General features: G+C 41.7%; 1 protein-coding gene across 3 annotated transcripts in view; it reads right to left on the bottom strand.

Annotated features, from left to right (window-relative positions):
- Positions 1-9,651, bottom strand: part of LOC122563144 (TBC1 domain family member 30-like) — an 82,948-nt gene extending 73,297 nt beyond the window's left edge. Inside the window, exons 1-2 of one of the 3 annotated variants that reach the window (XM_087973542.1) lie at positions 9,492-9,651; positions 8,362-8,533 (exon numbers count right to left, since the gene is read on the bottom strand). In XM_087973542.1, coding sequence (XP_087829668.1) covers positions 8,362-8,527 — 166 coding nt within the window. In that variant the 5' untranslated portion in view covers positions 8,528-8,533; positions 9,492-9,651. Of the gene's footprint in view, positions 1-8,361; positions 8,755-9,491 lie in introns of those variants that run through there. The other 2 variants (XM_087973544.1, XM_087973543.1) reach the window with 2 other exon arrangements.
- Positions 9,652-14,491: the final 4,840 nt, after the last annotated feature.

Below are 14,491 nucleotides of genomic sequence, written 5' to 3'. Positions count from 1 at the left end.
ATGAGCTGCAGGGTTCTGGCATAGTTTCCCACTCCTCACCTCCGGGATGTCAGGGCTAAATGTAGTCTCTCTTCCATCCTCCTTACTGATCGGTTAAGTCAGCACAAGCCGAAACTGAAATCAGGGGCCTATCTGATTAGGTTTTCAATGCAGAGGTATTTTTACTGTTTAAACAAGTCCTCAGGAAGAAATCAAACAAAGGCCTGGACCCAGAAGCTAGTCAGGATGAAAGATGGGTCTCGAATTTTCAGTTTTTGAACCACTTTTTGAGTATGTTGGAACTGATTTCTAATATTGCAGCTACACTTTTCCCTTTTAATTTGGATTCATACCATCAATCTTCACATTGCCATTCCAGATTTGGAAGGTGGTTGCCAGCCACACTCTCGAGCCTCTGCAGTCTGTTTGGTGAACGGGCTTCTGTAGTACGCTGAGGTGAGAAGTTCCAGGATTTTTACCCAGCTACAACAGAGTAACAGCAACTTATTTCCAAATCAGGATTGTGTGGCACATGGGGAAGAACTTGCAGTTAGTGCACCAGTTACTGGTCTTGTACTTCCAGGCATAAAGGTTGTGGGTTTTTGCGGTGCTATTGATGCTGCCTTTGCAAGACACTGCAGTGTACTTTGTTGATGGTGCACACTTTAATTACTGTGTGCTAATGGTAGGGGGATGAATGTTTAAGGTGGTAGTTAGGGATTCTGATCGTTAAGGTTTCTTTGAGCTAAATGGTACAAAGTTTCATGAATATCTTTGCTCCTGCAATCATCCAAGCAAATGGAGAGTATTCTAACACACTCTTTTTAGATGGTGGAAAGGGGTAGAGATTTAGAAGATGGGCACCTTAGTAGAGAATACTCAACCTTGGACTGGCTCATGTGGCCACAATTTAAGTAACTGATTAGTGCTTCATCAAAAGTGATTTCCAGAATGTCGACTGTGAGAGATTTAGCGGTGATAATGCTGTCAAATGTTAAAGAGAGATGTTTCAATACTCTGGCTAAAAGTGCTCATTGTTTGACACTTGTGTGACAGGAATGTTATTTGCCAGTTATCAGCCTAAGCCTGAAAGTTGCCCAAATCTTGCCATGGGGTCACTGATTCCAGTACCTGAGGTGTTGCACATGCAGCTAAACTCAGGGCAATCATCAGCGAACATCCTCACTTTTGAGCTAATGAAGGAGGGATGGTCACTGATGAAGCAGATGAAGATGATTGAACCTAGCACACTATCCTGAACTCCTGATAAATCTCTTGGGTTTCAAAATCGAAAGGCATATTCCTTTTTACAAGGTGTTGCTCCGATGGACTACCATTTCACAAGAACTCCTTGATTCTGCAATGAATCGAATCTTGATGATAAAGGCAGTCACTCTTGCCTTTGGAATGTAGTTCTTTTTCACTTTTGGATCAAGGGTGTAATGAAATCTGAAGTCTAGTTGCCATGGTGGAACCTGGTGACCAGTTTATTAATAAATAAGTAACTGTTGATAGTGCTTTCCATCACTTTACTGATGGCTCATTCAGTGGTCAACAGCCTATACATATTAGTTAAATACCTATTTATGGTTACATAAAAGCTTTAAACCTTCCATCTAAAGTATTGATTATGCTCTTGTGAAAATGATTAATGCATAGTTAGCTGCAAAACCAATACTGTTTCAGAAAATACTTCATATTTACATCTGTGTAAAAAAAATTGGAGACAACTTATCTTCCTCTTTTGAATTAAATGGTTTTGAATAGTCAAACTAAATTTCTAACATTTTCCATTAGCCATGCTTTTTTCAGACACTGAAACTATTTTGCTTCTGGTCTTCACTGATTGTTGAGGCACTAGACTTTATGATGATATTTACTACACAGCGTGATGTAGACACACAGAGCAATCAAGGTGAAAGCAGCTCCAAACCTAACATCAACTATATACCAACCTCTTACGTTTTAAATATTTTATAGCCCAAGAAGATGCAAACTCAAAAGAGTGGAACAAACATAATTGAACAGATACATTAAAACAAATTTCACAACAGTCTGAGAACTCCATATTGTTTGCCAGCATTGTCTTCAGCTAGAATACCTGATGATTTGTTCTGATTGCCTCTTAGGGAAAATGGAGTTCAGCATAATTAGTGTTAAAGGATTTAAGTTTTGTTACTGGGGAGAAATTCGTGCCCAAATGTATAATCCTGCCTTAGTAACCGGGAAACATTTTAACAAATAAAATGTTCAGAAACATTAGGAAGAATGTTCCCAGCCACTGAATGAGATGGGCATTGCTAAAAATGTTGGAGCAATCACATGAGAAAGAGAGTCCTGATGTCAAGAGAAAAATATCCCATTTTCCCACAGTGAGATGACGTTCTCGTTAATGAGCAGAGAGATGACTATTTGCATGTATTAGCACGCATTAACATTTTCATTATTACATCAGCTCACCTCATTAATATGCAGTTTCCTATTCTCCCACCACCAGATAGAAACTGGACAAGAATTCCAAGGTGAAAGTTAGAATAAGCTCTCCTTTAGCTCTCCGTCTTGGGCACCAGTCTCCTACATGTCAGGACACACTCCATGGGCAATGATTGCAAACACTCCCTCATCCACCAGGACCTCCAGGACTCTATCTGCAGAGTGGGCTGCCAATTTCCCTCTGATATGTCTGTGTCAATGGAAAGGACCCACCCAGAGCAACTGCTGACTGCCAGCACTTGATCAGGTGAATGGATGGACTTTAAAATGGTGCCAACACCTAGAATCCCAAAGTCCCAGCCTGGGGCAAGTGGGAAAATATGACATGCTGGGCTACAAAGAGTCTTGGTACATAGGGAATGAGGTGAGTTTGGGAAGACAGTGTGCAGAAACTCGCTAGGGGTCAGAGAGAGAAACCCTCCTGGAAACCTTAAAAAAAAAAGACCCACAGCCAATTTGTCGTAAAATTCAGCCCATTGTTATTTTTCCATTTCCTGGGCAGATATTACTGAACATGTGAAAAATTGGGCATTAGAGGCTGATTAAGATCAACTGTTCAGGTGGGGTGACCATAATCTTCACCGCATTCAAGGTACGAGAAGATTCCCCAGTTGAAGGTTTTGAGTGTACCAGTGCAATCTGAGTAGAAAACATGCCAGGACTATAGCAAAATCAGATATCTGGTTTGAAATTGTCTGTGAATCTCAACAGGAAGGGAGGTTCAGGAACAATATTACTTGAAGCTATAATTACTGCTCATGTGGAGCACTTTCAAACACAAAGGGCTGAATTTTCATAACACTGTGAAGGTGGGAGCAGAAGCAGGATCTGATAACCAAGCAGTGTGCCAGCTTCCTGGCAGGGCCCAGCCTCCCTGGCAGAGGATTCAGTTTTCCAGCTTCCTGCTTTCCTGATGGATGTTTCCTTTTTATTATAAGAATCCCTAAAGTGTGCAAACAGGCCATTTGGCCCAACAAGTCCATACTGACTCTGATAAGTATCCCACCAAGATTCACCCCACCATCTCTGTAACCCTGCACTTCCCATGATCAATCCACCTAACCTAACATCCTAGATGCTAAGGGAAATTTAGCATGGCCAGTCCACCTAACCTGCACATTTTTGGACTGTGGGATGAAACCGGAATACTCAGAAGAAACCCACGCAGACACAGGAAGAATGTGCAAACTCCACAATGATTGTTGCCCGATGCTGGAATTGAACCTGCGCCCCTAGTGCTGTGAGGCAGCAGTGCTAACCACTGAGCCACCGTGCTGCCTGACTCTGATGGAGTTGCCATATGTCAGTAGTGGAAGCCTGAAGTGGTGGTGCATCACTGGGGAATGCAAACAATGTAATTGAGCTCTCAGAATGAGATTAGAAAGGAGAGGCAGAGGAAACTGCCTAATGGATCTTACAAGTATGCGTGGGGCTGGCTGGGGGGATGGGGTGCAGTGATAGAGGGAAGAACAACCCTTCACCAGGAAAGAGTGGAGGCAGCAACAGAGAGCCTGCACTGGTACCCAATGGCCAATGGGGTACACTCCTGGTGTACTTCCTCAAGGGTTTCTTTTATGGCACTCCACTCTTCATGACATGGTTCTCTAGAGAAAGGTGGACTTTGCACAAGTAAAAGAGGAGGAATCTCTAGCCCAAAACCTGGAGATGGTTCAGTCTTTTCTCCTGGATGGACATCCCTATCACTAGCACTGATGTCCTAATAAGTAGCTATCCTAATAATATCAGGGGTCTTCTCCTCATTGGATGTCAGCTAGTGAATTATCAATATGACCCCCTTCTCGTGTGGTGTCTGCTCTCTTTCCCTGTATGATCAAGAGCAAGGCATCAAAAAATTATGGGACCATCCATTTCCAGATGCCAGATCTCCTGCAGCTTTGCTGCTCAGTGCCATTCCAGGGACTCTGACATACATAACCTCAGTTGCTCACCCTTTCAATTTCCCTACTTCCTGACAGCTTCCACTTCCCTTAATTGGACAGCAAATTCACCATCAGACCACTGATAGTGTCCTCTGAAGCTGTGTTAGGTGTCAATATGATTGAAATAGGGACTCAAAAATGAGCACAGAAACATAAGTTCCTCTGAGGTTAGATTGGCTGTGCGATTGAGCCATAACCTGCTATAACAGGACAAAGGAACACCATCCTCCACTGGTGAGATTTGACTATTCAATCGGGATAATACTTTGTGATGCAAGTTCCTAAAAATGAACTGATAACAACCCTAAAAGAGAGAGACCTGAATGAAAAAGGCAAGCTTCTTAACCAGTCAGACTTTAAGATTGTTAAAATAGCAGCACATGTACAAAGAAGGAACTGTAAGTTTATGAGGATAATTTCATGTCAAATCAGTAACATTAAGGAAAATAAAGGAAACAAAAGAAACACTGGAATAAGAGAAAGAGCAGGAAAGAGAAAGGTAAAGAAAAGATATTAATTGTAAATTTTACACTTTCAAGGACTTAACAACTAAAATCTGAAAGAGATGTCACACTATAATTATAATAGTTTATTTTCACTGCTAGTTAATTGGCAGTTATTAACGTTGTTGAAAGGGTATATAGACCAAAATGGACAAGGCTATCGACAACATAAATGCAGCAATGTCTCATCAATGGATGCATGTCCAATAGTCAGGAAGTTGGCATGATGCCAGTGTTAAAAAGCTAATGGTGAACTGGTGTAACGCAGGCAGCTAGCTTTGGATTTCCACATTTAACCATAGGTTAGCCATCACCTGCAGCTGCAATAACATTTGCACTTAAACACCAAAAAATAATCATTAGCCTAATTAGCAGTAACTTTAAAAGCACATTATGGTCCATTACTGTCTTGTACTCATTGCTGTCAAAACTCTCAATTACCCAGTTCTGGTGCACCAAACATCGATTGGAATTTCCTGCATGACTGAAGATACATTTTCCCTAAACTGGAATTTTGGACTTCAAGATCCTCAGCCTAACTCTTATGTGCTCTCAAAGTAAAGTACTGCAGATGCTGGAAACCTGAAAGAAGAACAATATGTTGGAAATAATCAACAGCTCAGGCAGTATCTGTGGAGAGCAACAGGGAAAGTTTGAGGTCGATGACTTATCAACAAATCTGTTTTTCTGTTTTTACCTTGTATACTATTGGTTCTGTGCACAGCCTGGGGAAGTATTCTATACCAAATATACTATGAAAATAGATGCAAGTCGTAAATATTTCACAATACAAAATTGATTCACTTTACAAAATGTGCCCTCTAAGATCTGTATGAGTTTCTGTAACTACGATCCATACCAATTGCCTATGTTGCACTGACTCCAAATGATACATACTGATGAGTACTTAATTGCAAATATGAAAACATGTATCAATTTGTATTAGTCAACAAAATTCTTAGCTTACTTTACATCAGGTACCTTTCTATCTTGCTGCTTAACTTTGCACCATCCTAACACTGCTGAACAAAAGGTTTGTAAATCCAGTTGTATATCAAATACTGAAAGCAATTAACCAAGCAAAATTCAGTTTTAATTAATTTTGAAATCTTGAACATTGTGATGGATCCTGAGTTTAGCTGCATACCCAAAATTCTACCTATTTCCAAGACTATTTACTTGCAGCTCTGCAACACTGACCACCATTTCCTTCCTTCGGTCCCTCAGGAGCTGAAGTCATTATCCATGCTTTTCTCACATTCAGACTCAATTGCTCCATATCTGTTATATGAACAGCACAAATTGTAGCTAGGAAACTGGAACATGCTCCACTGGATGTTCCAAATTAATTAAGGATGCATCATTAGCAAAATAAATCACATTTATTTATTTATAATATGCAATGCGACTGGGATGACAGCAACAGCACCAATCTTCTCTGGTTAATGGTCATTATGGGAGAAGAGATTGGAAGTCAACGTGGCCTCTAATCAGTGTAATATCAAGGAATGGTTACAGCACAAAACAGGCCATTCAGCCCCTCAAAAGATGTGGGTACTAACTCAACAATGAAGCATGCAGAATCTCAGGTGTGAGACATGGAACAGTGTGTTTGAAAGGTTTTGGTTCTAAAAGAAATGATGAACTTCATGACCACCTACACCAGTACTGAGCAAAAGTGAACAGGTAGATCAGCCAGTGGTCAGAAAGAACAATCAGAAAGAGGATTCTCATTCTAGCACTTCAAGCAGGAAATTTTCATGTTAACCAAGGCACAACTACCTCTAGATAGAGCCAACTTTTCATTCTAATTATAAGGATCTCATAAGCAAGAAGTATTTGGTGTCAGGCTGAAAACTGTTAATCAGGTACAGGAACTATTCATTTACTTTCCGAACGTGTAATGCATATTGAAAATTGAAAATTACTTTTAACAGTGATGCAGCAACCAACAACTACACAATGTAACTATATACAATACTATAAACACAATTATTTAAACATTCCACTGAGATCATTGCTTTTGGGGACAGTGTAGTAACTTGAGATGTCCAAGTATGAGGATCTCAAAGGATTGTCCTAGAAATCTCACACTTAATACAGAGAAGAAAATGGATTTGTTAACACTCCCAGCCTGCTCAGTTAAGATCATTTTAGTGCATATATTCACTAGAAGTCTCCATCATATGACAGAGTGTGGGATAAGAACTAAGAGCAGATGTATGCAATGGCCTGCTCAGCCATTTAATATTATCATGGCTGACCTCATTTCAGCCTCAACTGCATTTTCCTACCCACACTCCATAACCTTTCAACCTATTACTAATCAAAAACTGTCAATTGCTTACTTTAATTTCTTCAGGGTCCCAGCATTCTCCACACTCAGGGGCAGTGAAATCCATGGACCAGAAGAAGGGTCAATGGACACGAAACACTAACTCTATTTTCTCTCCACAGATGCTGCCACACCTGCTGAGTTTCTCCAGCTATTTCAGATTTGGGACACAGATTCATGAAAAGTAATTTCTCCTCATTTCTGTTTTAAATCTGTTATCCCTTATCCGAAAATAATGACCACTCATTCTCGATTGTTCCACAGGCAGAAATCTGGAGTTAGGAAGCTACAGGTTTTACAACTGTCACCTCAAAAGCTGCAAGGGTGTATGTGATAATTTTGCTGCCACAGTCCACTGCCTCAATTGATCCCAGGCAGTTGTAGCCACTGTGCTTCATCAGCAACAAGCAAGACCCTTGAAACGCATGCCTGTGACATCCTGGACAGGCTAATGCTGCTACTACATATGAAATACCAGCTAAGCTCCTGATGTTCAATTTATAGGAGCTCAAGATAAAAACTAGTTCCCAACTTCAATTTCAGTCTCCCTTATTTTTCACTTGCTCGCCAGTACAGAGCTAAGACTGAGTCAGACAATTGAAAATTACGTTTGATTTGTCTGCTATCTTAATAAATATCTTGGGCAACTTAGCTGCCACTTAACAATAAGCCAGAAATAACTAAACAAAAAAATTGTGATTCTTCCACCTTCAGCAATGTTTCTCGTCTGTCCTGAAGATGGGTGAAAAGCCTGTTGGAATCAAGTGTCTCACTTTTTGCAAGAGGCAGCGCGATAGAAAAATGCCCTTAATAAAGGCAGGAGGAGGTGATAAAGTAAAATAATTAATTCCAAAAAAAAAAGATACTTTGAAAGAATTACCCGGCTAATACGACTACAGTACCTACATACTCAAAAATCTAATCAAAATTGCGTCCCAAAAATGAAGATGATCACATATAAATTAAGTAATTATTAGCATTCAGTATATGTAATGTGCACGAGAAAGGTGGTTTATGAAAATTATCCATAAATACGTGAAAAGGACGTGGTCATTAAGAAGTAACAATAAAACATCATACTTCACGCCAGTAAATTAAACCATCACTGTACCTGATTCTAAGGTGCAGAGCAATCGAGGTGCAGACCGTGAAATGCACTTCCTTTTCTGCAGAACATTGCTGAGGACACTGCCGAGGCTGCGGTTCCTTTTTCTAAGGCACCTTCCAGCATGTCTGGCTGCATTCAGATTTACTACAGGGATTTGATCGTGGTTCATGCAGAACTAATTCGCAGAAAACACAAGAGAGGGGAAAATCTACACTTTCAAAACAGTGTAAAATAAGCTCCAGACAAGCCAATGCAAGTTTCAGACGTTAGTTTTTTTGCAGTCACTGATATTTCCCTCCCTCCTAAACTGCACAGCTAGAACCAAGCAATTCTACAATAGTCTGCTCTAGACAACACACTGAAGGAGCAATGTACCTCAGACAACACAGTCAGGCAGCAATGTACAAAAAAGCCTATCGCTCCTCCTTATTACCAACTTTGGCTACATGACATCACCCCCTTTTGGGGAGGTGTTACAGATACATTGGGTTGTGAGTGGTCGGATTCACACACAATAAACATTTATTATTATTCTCCCGCCTCCATGCATTGGAAAGCGGTTTCCTATTGTCGACCGAAGATGTCACCTTATAGATACTGTTGCAATTGGTAAGCCTGCCGCTTGATCACTGGAATTGTAACAAACTCCTTTGTACCGAAGCTCGGACATATTGTCAGAATGTGTAAAACTCAAATAAAGTCCGAATTGACTGGAGGTGCACTTTCGACTGTCGTGGGCGGTGCATGTTTTCGTTTCTTTTCGAAATAACATTTCACACTGGAGCACATCAATGCTAATTTAACTATGTGTAAAACTGACTGAAAACGTTTTAAATGTAGGCGAGCCGCATGTTGGAAGTGAAACGAATAGATATGGTATGAATCATTTTTCAAAATCAAGTCGCGGTTTGGTTCATCTGCAGCAGCTCCCCAACTTTCCCCACATCGCCAACCTGGGAAATATATCCCAGATTAAGACGTGGATACGACCCTCTGGTATGTTCCCCCAGGTGCGAGGCGCCGTTACACAGTAGGGCGTGGACTGTACCAAGACCACACAGAGATAATCTCTGCCTGTATCAAGTGGATAGATTAATTCAGGCAACGCCTGGGGGAGACCTTTTTGCACCGACCTCAAGGAGTTGCTTCCGCGCTCATTTCATTCCTGCTTTTCATAGAAAATGACAAGTGCTTCGTAAATACTGGAGATAAAACGACCAATTGCAGAACTCGGCAGTCACCAAAGTGGAGGAGGATTTGCAGAGCTCTTGGTATTTTTGTGGGGATTGCGTTCGGTCGGTGGAGATTTCAGGGTCGTCATATCGGATTTTGCTCTAGATAACAGAAGATTTATAGTTTAGGTAAATACAATCAAACATGCATCAGTCTGTGGATTATCACAGTGCACAAAAAAAAGGCCAATCAGCTCATTGTGCTGTGCTGGCTTTCTGTACTCCGGAACCCTTTTTCGTTGCAAGCGTTTTCCTTTTATCTGTTAAGGCTCCTACTATCTTTCAAGGCAGTGCATTCTCACAATAGTTCACTGCACAGAAAGAAACACATACAACTGTGTCCTCTGGTTAGTGACCCTTCTGCCATCAGAAACAGTTTCTCCTAATTAACTCTTATCAAGTTCATTCATAATTTCTGACATCTCTGTTAAATCTCAACTCAACCTTCTCTGTTGCAAGGAAAACAACACCAACTTCCCCAGTCTCTCCCAAAACCGACTCCTCTACTCTCCGATAACATCCTCACAATCCTGCTTAAAGTGTGAGGCCCAGAATGGATCACAGCACATCAGCCAAGGTCTGGTCTATGTTTTCTGAAAGCTTAATTTTTTAGTTTTGTTCTTGGATAGAGTGACCTTTAACCTGACAAAAGTTTTGGAAGCAAATGGATATTTATGGGCAGTCAGTTGGCTGTAGCCTGCTAACTTTCATCTTTAACAGCAGTGTGTTCAGATACATTTGAAGAATTCTCTCTTTAGGGCAGTGGTAGTATCCTTATCTTGAGTCAACTTGAGTCTCACCTGTTCCAGAGGTGTGTCATAACATCTCTGAACAGGTTGATTAGAAAATAGTTTCTTATCTCTCATGGAAGAGAACAGTAGCCAATTTGAGTATGTTAAAAGGCCAATACCAGCTGGTGCTACTAGGCCTTATGAATGTACCTAGAGTTTCCAGGTTTCCCAGTATTTCCTGGAACTTGTCAGTGAAAGCAAGACATGGAGACATCAGGAATTGAGGGGCACAAAGGGCACAAAATCCTCAACTTACTCAGGCCCCAGTGAGCCGCTTCCTGTTCAGAGTGAAAGGCTTTTCCTCACAGGGTAGTTTCAAGAGCATGCTATCTGTGCTATGAAGGTGATTTCTTTTCTTCTAGAGGTCATTTCTGCTGCCTGGAGTTGAGTGTGTCTGACTTACATTTTCCATCTGTCAAACCTCTGGTCAGTTCGGGTGACCCTCATGTAGCTTTACCTTGAACCTCAGATGAGGGGATGAATGAGCAGCAGCAGCAACAGGGGTAGCAGCAAGTTTAGATTAGATTAAATTACTTACAGTGTGGAAACAGGCCCTTCGGCCCAGCAAGTCCACACCGACCCGCCAAAGCGCAACCCACCCAGACCCATTCCCCTACATTTACCCCTTCACCTAACACTACGGGCAATTTAGCATGGCCAATTCACCTAACCTGCACATTTTCGGACTGTGGGAGGAAACCGGAGCACCGGGAGGAAACCCACGCAGACACGGGGAGAATGTGCAAACTCCACACAGACAGTCTGTTGAGGCAGGAACTGAACCCAGTTCTATGTCACTGTGAGGCTATAGTGCTAACCACTGTGCCACTCCACTGACCCACTGCTCCACAGCACAGAAGGGAGGAGTGCAGACCTGCAGTTTGTAGGAGGCAATGCCTCCAAAAACAGGGATTATGGCCGGAGGATCCGCTTCCTGATCAGAAATGTCTCAGGAAACTCTGCGCACCACGTCAGGATGGTGCCATTTGAAGCCTCTTGGAAGGTGACCTATTGCCAAGTGGGCCAGGTGGGCACTCAAAATCACCAAAGGTGTTAAATATGCTATCCAAATGTAGCTGTTTATACTTGTTAGTAACAAAGGAACAGAGTTTAATTTGGCTGCCAAAGGATATGCCTGGCATTGGAAGGTTGGAATGGAGTCTCCCCTCTACAGCAGGCTGGTATCCCTCGGTGATGGCACACTCACGGAATTAGAGTTACTGTCAGAAAAGCATACAATACACAAAGCATTTATTTCAAGGCAATGTTACTATCTTAAACAGGTCAAGGCGATTGGTTTTTTAAATTCATTCATAGGGTTTGGGCCTCGCTGGCTAGGCCCCCAGTGATTGTTCTTCCTTTGATTCCTTTAGGAAGATGGTGGTGAACTACCTTCGTGCACTGTTGCAGTCCAAATAGTGTAGGCACTGTTAAGGAGGCAGCTTCAGAATTTTCCTGCTTTGTCCAAAGGACATCTCTTGACAGTTCTGTCGCTAATGGGAAAAATTGGTAACCATCCCTGGCCAGTAACACTACCGGCCTGCCAATGAAGCTGCCTTTTCTGATATCTGCTTGTGGGTCAGCCTCCACCATGCGAAGCTTGAGATTTGACAGGAATGACAAGCGGCTTCATCTCACCTTACGTTGTCATGGAGTCACCGATATGGAATGCTGCCTTCCTCCCCAGGTACCTCAGCAGTGTACAGGCCCAAGTGATCTCCTTCTTTAAGTAATGCAAGGTTGATGGCATATAATGTTCAGATGAAGTGTAAGCTCCCAGTGTCCTCATCGACCAATTCAAGATCCTTGAGGTCCTCTGTTGTGATGGATAACAAAGGTGAAACCATATGTGACTCCACCACTCGCAATTGCATTTGTGAAATAACTCCACAGAGGCCAGTGTCCCATTACCCAGTCACCCTTTATTTACACACAAATAGTACTTGACACTGGTCTGGCTTCCTCAGAGCCAGATCTTACTCTGTTCAGGATATATCCTGACTGAGACTACACAATTGTTATCATTCAAGAGGTGTCCCCAAGATCAGTTGGCCTGGCAAGGGTGTCTACTTCTATTGGCACACCCTATAATTCATATGCTCCACTTGTCACATTTTCTGATGACAAAGCCATTATACTGCCTATTAAAGTCTAATTGAGTTTCAGCTAGTAGGTGTTTTTGCTTGGTTACATCATTAATCCCACATACCAAATGGTCTTTCAGTATCTCGTTAAGAATTAAACCAAAATCACATGCCTCTGCAAGTCAACCTATCCTAGTCAAAAGTCCTGACACAGACTCCCTTGGTTTTCGAACTGCCAAGTAAAGCCAATATCATCTCAGAGTTAGAGGAGGCTTGTGGAACAGAGTTAAATTCTGTCAACTCTTAAAAGGCTTTAGCATCTGGTGCCTTGGGAAACATTAAGCTCCTAATAACTGAAAAAGTTGCAGATCCACAAGCTGTCGGGGAATTACGAGTTGTTTTTCATTTGCCCCAATGTCATTTGCCTTGAAAAAGTATCCCATTCTTTCCGCATACCAGGCCCGGTCTTCAGTGGTATAATCGAATAATTCAAGCTTCCAAAATAACGGCATGACACCAGACATGCTTACCCCAACTCAAAGACAACTGTTGCAAGAGAATTTCTTCATTTTGGATCTGCCTCATAAGTGCGCCAATGATACTTGGACAATGCTCTGTGCAGATCCTGCAGAGGTATGGCTGTGAATACTGTTATTTTGCTTGAGGCCTGAGCCTGCAAACAGGTGAAATTCTGACTAAACTCTAAAAACTGTGTTGCTTCCTATGATCAGTCTTCTGGCTGAGGGCCTCAGTTTTCGATGACCCATGCCAGTCTCTGGTGAGGGAACATAGGAACATTGAGTTCATCGAGTCTGTCCTGCCACTCAAATACCTAAATATCTTTACCCATAAAGCTGTACACCACTGGTAATCAGAAATCTAACAAGCTGTATCCGAAACACACTGAAAGTCTGGGCCTACACAGCCCTCTGTGTTGGGGATCTCCAAAAGTTCACAATTCTCAGTGTAAAATAACTTCTCTTTATTTCTGACCAAAGTGGAATCCCCCTTATTTTTAAATTATGTCCCCTGATTTTAGACTGCTCAAGCAGGGTAAACATCTGACCTGTCTAACACTTTTGAGTATTTTATTGGTGTCAATGAGATTATCTCTCATTTTCAAAACTCTGGAGATTGCAGCCAAAATTATCCATTTTCTTTTCATGGAACAGGAAAACGTCTGGTGAACCTTCAATGCGTTCTCTGAGATAAGGAGACCTAAACTGTACACACTACTCCAGATACAGTCTAAGCAAGCTTTGTCTCTGGGCTAGTAATTCAGAGGCCAAGGCAAACATAAGTTCAAATTCCACAATGAAAGATGAAGTGTGAATTCAATAAAAATCTAGGATTGAAAAGAAAGCTCAGTGGTGACCATGTACCAATGTTGTTTGTTTATAAAATTCACCTGGCTCTCTAGTGTCCTGTTGATAAAGAAATGTGCCATTCTGATCCAGTCTGGCTACATGTGACTCCAGACCCACAGCAATGTTCTTGACTTTTGATTGCCCTCTGGGTAGTTAGGGAATGGGCAATAAATGCTGGCCCAGCCAGCGATGCCAACATCACATGAATGAATAGAAAATTCTATAATTAAGGCAAGACTTCACGACTCTTATACTCGAGTCCTCAAGGAATGGACCTCTGCTGGATTGAACCTGATGGCAGTGGTGCCTGTGATTGGTTCGGGTCGTGAGAATTGGGGACATCTGTTCTCAGTGTCAATGGGTCGGTGTAAATAAGGTGATAACATTTGTTCACTTGTGGAATGTGTGGCAGTACTTCCTTCTCACACCGGGGGCTGAAAGATTGTGCATATTTCACAGAAGGATGCCAGATAACTAAAATTCTGGTTCTGTCGAAAACTCTTAACAAAACTCATACTCATTTCGGAAAAGAACTTTGTAATTTAATAAGCTGAGTGGAATGTGCACATAATAGAACAATCCTAATACATTTTTATGTATACCATACTGAGCAGATTTGAATTTGTGAAGCTCAGCTCCCTCATCTTGACTGTTCTGGA

The sequence above is a fragment of the Chiloscyllium plagiosum genome, unplaced genomic scaffold, assembly GCF_037043375.1.
Source record: "Chiloscyllium plagiosum isolate Xiang-an unplaced genomic scaffold, Cpla_swu_hap1 HiC_scaffold_26, whole genome shotgun sequence".
NCBI lineage: Eukaryota > Metazoa > Chordata > Chondrichthyes > Orectolobiformes > Hemiscylliidae > Chiloscyllium > Chiloscyllium plagiosum.
Note: the sequence above shows the minus strand (reverse complement) of the source record. Positions and strands in the feature narration are given on the sequence as shown.